General features: G+C 42.7%; 1 protein-coding gene across 10 annotated transcripts in view; it reads right to left on the reverse strand.

Annotated features, from left to right (window-relative positions):
* Positions 1–12,253, reverse strand: part of SIPA1L1 (signal induced proliferation associated 1 like 1) — a 402,079-nt gene that overhangs the window by 60,570 nt on the left and 329,256 nt on the right. For all 10 annotated transcript variants that reach the window (XM_025192115.1, XM_025192109.1, XM_025192111.1 and 7 more), the window contains 2 exons: positions 4,499–5,075; positions 2,909–3,183 (listed from right to left, as the gene is read on the reverse strand). In XM_025192115.1, the coding sequence (XP_025047900.1) occupies positions 2,909–3,183; positions 4,499–5,075 (852 nt within the window). The remainder of the gene's footprint in view (positions 1–2,908; positions 3,184–4,498; positions 5,076–12,253) is intronic.

Here is a 12,253-nt window from a genome sequence, read left to right on the forward strand (position 1 = left end):
TGCCTCTCTCCCAGGCCTCCCGGCTAGGAACTCCTAACACTGATGGGGTTTCCTACCACCAGGGTGTATGGTGTGCCCCCATGGATAAGTGCACCATGCAGGTACTGGGGCTTCCAGCCACAGGGATGCAGAGTGCCCCCTTGCAGCTGGGAGCTGTAAACACTGCCTGGATTATAAGCCTTAGGGGTGCACCCTGTGCTACCATGACTAGGAGCCCCAGCAGTGATCAAATCTCCTAGCTGCAAGGGGGTGCCCTTCCAAGGCCGGGAGCACTAATTGGGGCTCCCAGCTGGGGAGTTCCATGTGCTGACAACTGTTCCCAGCCTTTGGAGCACACAGAGGCTGGGAGCACTGGCCAAACGTATACTTAAAGGCGTCATAAGAACCAGCAACAAACTTATTACACATATTTTGTATAATAACTTTGTCACTTTTTTATCATGCCATTAATTGAATAAACATGTGGCCAGGTCACTACTTAAGATGCGATTAATCAGTTAATCACGTCTTAAGTGTAACATGTGTCAGAGGCCAAACATGGCAGAATGGTTTTGTCGAAAGGACACTAGACTGGGAGTCAGGATACCTGGTTCTCTATACTGATTCTGCTACTGACTGGCTACATGACTTTGAGCAATTCACTTCACCACTGTGCCTCGGCTTCTCCTCCCACTCTTTGTCTAGTCCGTATTCCAATCAGAGACTCTTTGGGATACAGGCTTTCTTTTTCTATGTATAGCACCTAGCAGAATGCACCTTTCATCTAAATTAGGGTTCCTGGATATTACTCTAACACGTTATCATTCTCTGGATGCTACAAAGAATGTATTTTAGCTCTGGAAAAAAACTTGCTAAAAATATATTGCTTTGTGTAAAGATATAACCCAAGTCTTTAATGGTACCTTTATCATTCAATATTTAGCAAATGACAATGGTAAGGCACAATTTATAAACCATGATGATTTCTGGAAGGCAGTAAACAAGCAAAGGAACTGTCTTAAGGGCTTTGAAACTGGGTAAAAATACTATGATCATTCGCTCACTAAAGGCCATGCTGAGGATTTTGAAAAAATGCTGCGATCTCCCTTCCTGCTGTGAGTGTGGATAGACTAATGTTAATCCAGCTTTTGCTGTGTTTAATTTAGTTCAGCCATGGTTCTGGAAATAATGGGATCTGTGCCTTCTGTACAGAATTTTTATGTACTAATCTTTTTGCTATGACTGTAGCTGAACTTTCCATTTGCTCATCCTTCCAAATACAGTAAAAAAGCTTTTCAAATATCTCACAGAAATGACCTTGTGCCATTGCTCATTTAAATCCCTAACATGCATTCTATTTTGCTTTGACAATTTAGGGACAACTTAAGCCCTGGCCTCTTTTCCCCTTCATTTCATTGCCAGTTATAAAATGGGTTAACCTGGCTTTGTACTTCTGGCAGATCTAAAAGATCAAAAACAAACAAGGGATTTTTATACTGCAGACTTCTATCTTACTTGTCAGGAAGGTGGTCTCTTTTGCTTAGAGACAAATGATCACATCTCAAAACAGTAAGTGCATTGTTTGAACTCAGCTGCCAAGTTCTCAAATGTAAGAACAAGAATTGAAATAACTTGTCTTTCACCTTATTCTTCAAGATTAACTTGCGAGCACAACTCCTCATCTCATAGTCTTGCTTTGCAAGGATTGCATACATATTTGATTCCTGTATTTTGTTTTCTTTTCTTCCTGGCAATTTTAGCATAAATCTTGAGCTAAACCTGAGCAAGCCTAGTCTATACCATATTCTTTCTTCCTGTTTAAACACTATTTGTGAGGAATTAGTAGGTGGTGTTTTGGTGACAGGAAATTTGATTCAGCGATGAGAGTAAAAGACTAAAAGACATAATGGAGAAATTTCAGAGGAGACAAATAAGATGATAAAAAGCTTTGGAAAATAAAAACTCTGAGGGAATATGGTGGAATTGAGAATATTCATTTTAGCAAGAAAAGCAAAAGATAAAGGCTATCCATTCTAGAAAAAGCTACATTCAAAAAGCCATAAAAGCAATAAATAAGTTGACAGCTAGCCTAGGGGTTAGAAAAGACTGAAAATGATGTGAAGGCAGCTAACTCCACCATTTGGCAGAAGGGGTATGCCTACACCATGTTCTCCATGCAGTCTGGCAGGGACACCTCATGACCATGCTCCCCCCACGTCCCCAAAGCACCCAATGTAGACATGATTGGTGAGGTTGTTCAAGGGTGCCCACTTTGCAGTTGCAGACTTGCCTCTGGCGGGCACAGGATGATCGTGGAATAGCTTCAATGGCACATTTCCAGATGAGTGGGTGGATGAAATGTGCCAAGACACGTTTCTAACAGGCCCCACAATAGACATTGTGTCAACATACCCAAAGAATCTGCAGCAATTTCTCTGACCGATACACACAAAGCACACATAACACTGACAGAGTCCAATCTCATTTGGTTGGGGGAAAAGGGTAGAATATTTGTCTTTTGATGGCATTTGAGAGATGGCTCCACAGAAATCAGAAGCCCTCTGTATACAGGAGAACAGGGAGGAAAATGGATAAAAGGTATTTCTGACACATCAACAATACATTGTGCTTCTGAGCCAAAAATAGTTAGATCTCCACAGGGAGATAAGATACTTTAAGAGATTCATGTGTCTCATGAATTTTACTAAGCTATTGTACTTACAGTGGATAATTTATGTAAATACTGGCAGTTTGCCCTATTCTGTCCCTGACACTACCGGATGGTGTACCATAATTATTTTATGATTTTTAAACAAGCCAAATTCATTCCAGTATCAAGGGAGAGAAAGTGATGCATTTTTTAAAGACACTAAACTTCCTGACCAAAGGTGGCGAAGTCAACAGTGCTCATTCACTGCTCTTTCAATACCTGCGTGGGGTGCAGTCCTCATATGGAGGAACGATGACAACCTTCACAGTGACTGATGTTCTCAGCAGATCAATCATTTGCTCATGGCTTAGTGTGGCTACTGCCACTTTGCAAATCTCTACTAGTCGGCTTCCCTGTCGTAGTCCTGCCTGCCAAGCATAGCCATAGGGCTCAACATCTGCCACAATGCCTTCATAGTTTACATGGAAACCAAGCTGGCCCAGTCCATTCCTGCGCAGGGTCATCTCTACTGTTTCACAGCCTTTTGTCACAATCTGAGCATTGAAATAAGAAAAAAAAAAGGTTTAGTGCAACAAATTACATTCAGTAAAAGAGGGGCATAAAGGAATGTGTCTATGTCTGAAAACTGAAGTAAAGAAGGAGAAATGGGAAAATGGCACAGAAATGCTCAATCACAGGGCAGGTAGACATACTATTCATACAATTATCACCTGAAATTAATCCTGAAACTAAAACTGTGTATTTTAGGTAGACTAAACCACTATATTACACTTCCAATTAAAAGTTTCACTATTTTCATAGAGGAACAAGGATTTCTTACGGTGATATTTTTTATTGGCCAAATATGTAGTCTGGATACAGTTAGGTAAGCTTTCTAATGCAAGACATTCTTCATTAGGTCTCCGATGAAGAATGTCATCCCAACTACACAGTTGATCCAATACAAGAAACTACCCTAAGAAATCCCTGCCTCTTGCATAATTTCTGGACCATCACAGCTACAGCATCACTCTGACACTACTGACTTCATAGGAACGTTCAAGGCATGTGATAGCAAACAGATAGATGTGCAAATCTATACATATATAGTGCTCTTTTACTTAATCTTTCATTCTATTTTGGCAAGGAGCAGTTTTATTAGGTCTATGGATATTTCACTAAACTACCATTAAATCTGGTGAAACTAGAACGTTATGTCCCTTTTTTAACATGACACAATTATGTAAAATCTGTTTTCATTCTTGCTTAATTTAACAGAACATGCTTCTCTCCTTGCTAATTCTATTATTTCCCTTTTAAAATGCAGTTGAAAAAGCAGAATTAATACATGCTGCCTTGTTTAATTATTTGGTTGGACAAAGATTTTAGACAGGCAGTAACAATGAAATGAATTGCACACTTCCTCTTATTTGTGTTAAGATAACATTTCAGGCCTCAAACTAAATTTAGACCTCACTGTGTTAGACAATATACAAGCACAGATTGGGCAGCCCTGACACCAACAAACTTATCTCACTTGACACAAGACATAACAAGAGAATATGATGAAGAAAAACAAGGCTAGTACAACTAAGAATGTGACTATTTGGGAATTTACTGCACAACTTATTAACTTCCCCAAAGTACTCATTTCTTTTCTCTTCCTTTTTAAAATTGTATCATGGTTACTCTTCATAGACATATAACCAGGTAAGAAGGCACCCATTTCCTGGTAGGTATTTAAATAGAAGTGGGTTTTGAGGACAGGGAGAATAGGAACTAGCTTAATGGATTTAAACACAGTTATCACAGGCATGGTAAATTTATCTATCATCAAACTCCACATGTAGAAGAAAAACATATTCTAACCTCAAGCCTTTTGATGATCTCTTTGATATCATCAATGTTGTTTATGAAGCTCTCCAAGGAAACACATTCACCCCGTTCATAGAAGATTTTGACATTAGTGTCCGTTGAAGTCCACCCTATCACATCTCGGCAGGAACAATTGAACACCACGCTCTTTGTATCCTGCTCAATAAGAACTACAAACTCATTAGAGATGCCCAGGAGGCAGTCTATTTCTGTGCCCTTGCTATAATCCTTTGCATGGACACTCCATACAATGGCACCAGAACTAGAGAGCTCTGCTCCTTGATAAGGCTTGGACTTTTCCTTCTTTTTTGAGGCAAGTGAGATGAAGGGGAATTTGCCAGAAGGGTCAATAGGTGTGTTGGTGACATTCTTCTCTGCCAGGTCTTTCAAGTACTCTTGACGGGTCCTGGTGGCCATGGCACGGAACTTCTCTGATTTATGAGCAGCATTCTCTGCATTAATGACCTTGGCCAATAAAAAGTCCCTGAACACATTCGATTTAGGAAAAGTGACACCTTTTGGAATTGGTGGTCCAAAGGATGGTACATCTCTGGATCTTGTTACAGCAACACTGGAAGAAAGAGGGAAGTCAATTATATGTGGTGTGTCTCAGTATATTTTTATTTCTCTCCCAGTTTACCGAATCTAGGGAACTCATGAAGCAAGCATTCTTTGTGCACCTAGTTATTTGCAAACAAACATGCACCAATGCAAAACCAAGGGCTGCCTGACTCAAAGACATTTAATGAATGTATTTAATGAAGAATTGATTTTTTTTAAGGAATTGCTAGTTTCATGAAGATTTCTATAATATACACACATGATTTTGTTTTGTTTCTTTTAACTATTCATTCTTAACAACTTTCAATTTCTTGCTAAATACACCAGTAAGTAAATACTAGTGATTGCTATATATAGTGTGCAATTAAAAAAAAAAACTTTCTGCATACTGGAAACCTATAAAAACACTACATTTGCATGAGTATTTTTTGCATGCAAGATCTTAATATTTACAGCATATTGAAAACATGTCTAATTATACTTGTGATATATTTTAAGAACAGCAAAATTTACATGTTAATATCTGTATGTTTTTTAACTACTGTATAGTTATAATTTAATGATACTGGAGGTATATCTTGTTTTATAATATTTTCATCCTCTGAGTGGTACATGGGTCACCTGAGAAATGACATAGAACAGTTCTACCCTCAGTACTTATTAAATATTTACATTATGGTAGATTTATAACATTAAGTTATTCTAATTAATCATAATACAAGAGCCATAGTCAATTACTAATATATCATTCTTGATTTTAGTTTGAGCAGAATTACCATTCCCTGATGTTCTATTTTAGATTCACTCAAATTTCCTCACAACAAATTGATAAAAATGGGTGCATATATTCTAACTGCATGCAAAAGTTTTAAAATTTTAGCCTACATAGCCCTACATTAGAAGAAGAAAAGTTATCTTCCTAACCAGCCAGTCAGAAGTGAAGGACAGGTGAACCCATCCTAAACTTTTGTTCAATTTACCTGTTGAACAAAATTACTTTTTAAAACATACAAGTAAAAATTGTTAGTCTTCTACCTCCCTTTTCTAGTACTTTGTCTCTTCGTGAGGAATCTCTTTGGCAGAGGTAGGGAAGACAGGGAGAGAAGGGTGAAGGGAGAAAGAGAAGGGAGAAGAAAGAGAAAGAAGGCTCTTTTTTGATGGCCAGTAATATGGGAGCTGTTTTACAGAGCAGCATAGCACATATGGAGCATGGATTTCAGTTTTCTCTTTCACTATTCCTCCTTAAACAGTCCTCAAATTTTCCCCTCCTTAAAGCACGTCTGTATTAACATGTTTATGGACCCACAAATGTTACTTACCATTTTCACTGCCCTACTCTCCCTGTAAAATACATTTAATGTAACAGGTATATTTTTCAACAGACATGTTCAAGACTGATAGTTGTGCTTTGCCATTATTATTTGACATGGAGGTTAGGGTCAGACATTACACATAAACTGGCTTAAGTCATCAGAAACTGGTTTAAACCCGTAACAGAACAGATGTTCAGCACACATCAACCGGTTTGAAAATGGTTGAAACCAGTTTGAGATAAACCTGTTTGAATGTAGTATCAGACTTGACTGATCTGGCTAAACCCCGTTTATGCAATGTCTGTCCCAGACTCCTTCCTGGTTTAAGTTAAATCAGAGTCCCCCAACATCCCAGTGTTGTCTGGGCTGGGCAGGGCTCTCTATTCCAGAGAACTGGGCTGGCCCCTTCCCTCTGCTCCCTTGCAGGAGCTCCGGCAGAGACTTGCAGGAACAGCAGCTGCCTGGCTTCCCCTGCCCCCTCCCTTGCTCAAGCAGGGACCACCCCTCTTCCCTCCCACAGCACAGATCATAGTCAGCATGTGCTATGCTAGCTAATGCTGAGAGGTGTCTGTGTAAGGCAGACAGGACAGTGTCCACTTAGGGCTTGTTGGAGCTAATCAACAGGTAGCTGGTAATGTCCGTCTTTGGAATGTTCCCTTCCTTAGACTTCCTTAAATTGGTCTAATAAAAGATATCAGATTTACCCAAAGAACCTTGTCTGCCCTTCCTTGGAAAAAGTTGTTTAAGAAGAGCTTAAACTAATGAGAGAGGCTTTTTTTTCTGATAGGGTGTTAAATGCTGATAACAGAGCTGATAAATGCTCTGTTATCAAGGAGCCGGGGGGGGGGGGGGAGGGGGGGGGACCCCCCTAATCAGAGCCTCCTGCTGGGGCCTGGCCATGCCCTGCCCCTAGCTCAGCAGTAAAGAAGGAAAGGGAGGGCTGCTCTAGTGCCTCCCGGCTTCTAGCCTGAGCCACTGCAGGCACGTGCCTGAATTTCCTCAGTCCAGAGGGGATGTCTGTGCAGTTACAAACCGGTTCTGCCTAGCCAGGTTAAATTAACCTGCAAAGATTGAAGCAATTTGGGCTCAGGCTTTTTGAATGTCTGTCCCTACCCTGAAAGTCTGTCCTTCAGCAGAGACTGGTGCATCCAGTCTTCAAAGAAACTCACCAAGTTTTGTCTTCTCAAAATGGCTTCAATCATACAGCATGCTTTATGAAACCCAGGCCACAAGCATCCTTCAACTCCAGTGACTTTCTCAAAGTGGCTACTGAATTCAGATGTTCCCAAATGAACCCCAGCTGTTCTAGGGAAGATAGTGGCCAACTCTGCTGTCAAGAGGCAGGGAGAGGCAGGAGAATACAGGGATAGAGACCACACTAGTTGAAAGCAGTTTTTGGCTTTGTTCCTGTTGAGAACAACAGGAACTTGAAACCAATCTTTGAGGTTTTCTCTGGAGGAGGATATTATTTAGGGTGTGGACATTTGGAGCAGCTAGGAAAAAGGAACATGAGCTGCTACACAGGAGCATGGAGCAGCTGCTGTGCTCTTACTGCTACATGTGCTTGGGCCTGTATCTGTAAAAGCGAGCTTAACTGCCCCAACTTTAACTCTGGATGAAGCAGGGGTAAAGCTGGTATGATTTTGCTACAACTGTCATGGTTGCAGGCTCATTATAGTGCAACAGCCACTGTCAAGTTTGGTGCAGCAGCTCCCCATCCCCTTTTGAATGTGCTTTCAGTGAAATCTGTCCATGTACTTAGTCTGTGCCTAAGAAGCAGAATTTCAGAACCAGTCATCATTAAATCTAGTTTCAGAAACTATCCACTGCAAAAGATTCCTCAAGATTCATACCTTTGCTGCTCTTTATGTAGGCCAGGGTTGGTAAATATATAGTCTGCAGTGCCATGCCATCCAGCCCCTGGTACTGCCCTCTGAATCTGATCTGACTCATGTGGGCTGTGGAGTGTTCCCACAGCAGTTTCACAGGACAAATTAGGCCCACAGACCCCTACCCTTCCCCAGCATACCTGATTCCACAGCTGCTCTGGGACCAGCACTGCATGCAGTGTAGATCCTAAAGTGGCTGGAATGGGCAACACATGCAGCAGAGTCCAGCCAGAGTGGCAGCCACATTGCATGTGGTGGCTGTTCTGGCTAGACTGTACAGTACGCAGAGCCTGCCTGAGATGCGCACTGCAAAGAGCACCTGCTCCAGCGGCTCTGGGTGCCACATGCAGCACAGATCCCAGACTGCCTGGAGCAAGTGCTGTGTGCAGCTCAGTCCCAGAGCCGCTGGGCACGTGCCACACATGGTGCAGTCTCACTGGGTCGCCCACCACATGCATACAGTGTGGGTCCCAGACTGGATGGAGTGGGCACTGAATCAGTTAAGCTGGGAGAGTAGGAGGAGGGAGAGGAAGGGGTGGGACCCATGGACCCAATACAACTTGCAGACTGACCCTGCACCACTCATCTGGTCTGTGGGTTGGGATGAATTTGACACCCCTAGTATAGACAGACCATGTTGAGCTGGAATAATTTGAGCCAAAAAGGCTTCATATAGGATCCATTATCGGTGAACATGCTTATTTTTCTTGTAAATTTTCAGAAAACTATTCTGAGTCCAAAGGGAAAGGACAGTACATCTTCATATATACAAAAATAGTTGAATGCCTGCTAAGATGGCTTAACTGGTGTCTCCACAAAAGCTTTAAACACTCTAAATGAAATAACCCAATACTGCAAATACATAAGTTTGGTCTCTCTTGGTCTCTCGTAAGTTCTGCTCCCCCTTGGCCTCAGACCTATTTGTCTGCTTTTACTCCCTTTGTTGGTGTTTCTCCATGGAGATTTTAAGCTCTTCAGGACAGGGACCATGTCTTCGTAATATATTATTAACTGTTCTAATTCTAATCAGGAACTGACAACTTTAGAACTAGACATGGTAGCACAACTCAAACAGTGTTTCAGATGCAGAATACTTGCTGCTGACTAGTTTATGAGGAAATGATAATTTAGGTATGGTTAGTTCTGCATTCTAAACATATGATACATGCCTGCTAAGCACAGAATAGGCACCTATAGGTATTTTTTAAATGGTTTATGTTCTAAACAGAATATTTCTGGTGCATTCAGTAACACAAGTCAACCTGCTCTTCATATGTATCAACAAAAAACAAGAAATGGAAAGGATAAAAGATTCAAAGTAACAGTTATCTACTTTTTAAACTACGAGATGCATTAAAAAAAGTCAAAAAACAGTTCTGTTTAGAAAACACATAATAAAAAGAGCAAGGAAGGAGATTAAATAAAGCTAGTGAGAAAAATGTTGTTTGTAGGTTGATTTGACTGTGCTGGCTGGTTTCTGATGACTTTGACTGCACAGAAACGTGTCTAATGTTCTCCATAATTTTCTTAGATCAAAACTGAATTAATTTAGCACCACAAAGAATGTTTTTCCTCACTTTCCTACTAAAAATAAATTACTATTAGAAGCTGCTCAATAAAACACTCTTGGGAAACTCCCTGCAAATTTGCAGGTAGGTTTTATGGCCTCTATTGAGGAAAGAAAGGTACACGTTTACAAACGCATTCTTTTTTCAAATGTCTGCCTTTGGCTCTCATGAAAGAAAATGATTGACAGCAGATGTTGCTGAGGCATAGTTGTCCTGACTGGCCACTTTCAGCCCAATCTGTAAGAGCAAAGGGCTATCAGGCACCTCTGAAAAATCAGGTCATTCGAGTTCAGCTGCTAATCCAGCCTCAAATTTATCATGAGCAGGGATCCTGGTTTTCCCTGATAAAAAACTGCAAATTCTCTGATAAACCCCCTAAATCTGTGATTAAAATGAAAGGGCCCCTACAACCATCCTGGCCTAGTTGGTGCCCCTTACTCTCCCCAACAGCTCCCTGGCCCTGCTGGTGCCCTTCACTCCCCACCCCTAGCCCCGCCAGCCCTCCTCCTGATTCTCCCCAATCCCCCCAGCCCTGCTCCTGCCCCTTGCCTCCCACCAACTCCCTGCCCCCCAGCCCTGCTGGAGGGGGCCTCCAGATGCCAGGGACCCAGGTCCACAGCCCCCTGGCAGGAAGCAGCAGCTGCTGCAGTGTAGCAGAGCCCAGCTCCCCCCTCGCCCCACCTGCTGCCTGCCTGCTGTGGGCTCAGGTTGGGGTGGGGCCAGCTCCCTGCTGCGGCTCACACTCCTGGGGGGGCAGGGAGGACCTGTGTCCCCCAGAACTGTGCAGGAAAGCTGCTTGCCACTACGAGCTCTGTGCTGCCCTGGTGACATGTCCCCTGTGCGCGTGGCTGCAAAGCAGGCAGCAGCACAGGGTTGCTTGCAGGGGAAATGCTGCCAAGGCAGCACGGAGCTCACAACGGCAAGCAGCTTTCCTGCATGGCCCCACTGTTCTTTGCAGTGCCAGGATACACCCACCAGGCTGCAGAGGCCCCAGGGGAGGGCAGCAGGGCAGGAGCCCAAACCTGCAGCTGGCACCCCGCACACAGACATTGGGGACACATGCCCCCCCTGCTCCCCAGAAGTGTGTGCAGCAGCAGGGAGCCAACCCCTCCAGCTTTCCCCCCAGACGAGCTGCCTACAGCCCCATCTCACTTCCCTCCAGGGCCCTGTGGCCATGCACTGCATCCCTGGGCCCCAAGCCACATGAACTGCCTGGCTGGGTAGCAGCCCCAGCCTCTGCCCTACTCCTTCCCTAAGGGGGCCCTCAATTCCACCCTCCCCATCCCCACAATTACCTGTGCAAGCTGCTCTGCCCTGCCTAACCATCATCTTCCTGCTCCCTCCCAGCTCCCTGCAGGCTAGAACTGTGCCAGCCTGCAGAGATCTCTTTGCAAAACTGCAAAATCCGCAGGTTTCTCTGGTAAAATGAGAAATCTGTGTTTGCTTCCTGTAAAAGATAAAATCTGTGGTTTTCTCCATGGGAAATGGAAAACCCGGATTCTTTGTCATGAGCAGAGATTGCTAACTGTGCTAAAATGTGAAAGCTTTATGCTATGGATAAACATCTGAAGATCCAGGAAACATACTTCACATATGATTCTATATAAATTTATAACTTGATTTTATGGAAAATTTCCATTTACTGTGTTCAAAATCTTAGGATGTTTGCACGTTATAAAAGAAAAACGGAAGAGAAGTACTCCAGTAATAGAACACGTCTGGTGGTTCATTCCAAATGCTGTTTGTTATGAAGTTCTGATCTAACCTATATCTGATTTTAACTCAACAGATATACTCAGAAAACATGATGAAACCTCAGGGCCTTTGTACACATGCATGCACCACAGCAGTGGGCGCTTTGAAAAGTGCGTGGTGCTGCGGTGTGTGTAGTTGTATAAGTGGCAAAATGCATGTCAGTGCTGAGAAAATGGTGGTGGTGTGCTTCTGAACTAAAACATGCTGGAGGTACTTTAGTTCAACAGTGCACCACTGCCATTTTCTGTCCAATTCACTGGATCTCCAGCGCACCCCTGCACAAAAATGTATGTGTATACATGCCCTTGCTTTCTAAGGAACTCAATGAAGGCTACAGAAACCTCCAAAAGAACAAGGAAGCTGATGATACCTTTCATTAGATTTGTTTTGTAAACTTATTTTCTGGCATCTGATATGCAAGGATGGACATTATCACATTTTCCTTGAAGGGAGTGACAACATATCAGAAACTACATGTGAAGGAGTGCTCAAGTGGAGCAGCCATCTTGTTCTCAATCAGCTCCAGTGGTCCTGGAGGGTCCATTTAATACAGGCTGCCTAAGAGTTAAACAATTACGGTGTATAATGAAAGGCTACTGGTGACATTTTGCATCACTATCTTCTCTATAGTGTGAACTGTGGGGATAAGGATTTACTCTTTCC

Source organism: Alligator sinensis, unplaced genomic scaffold (genome assembly GCF_000455745.1).
Source record: "Alligator sinensis unplaced genomic scaffold, ASM45574v1 scaffold718_1, whole genome shotgun sequence".
Taxonomy (NCBI): Eukaryota; Metazoa; Chordata; order Crocodylia; family Alligatoridae; genus Alligator; species Alligator sinensis.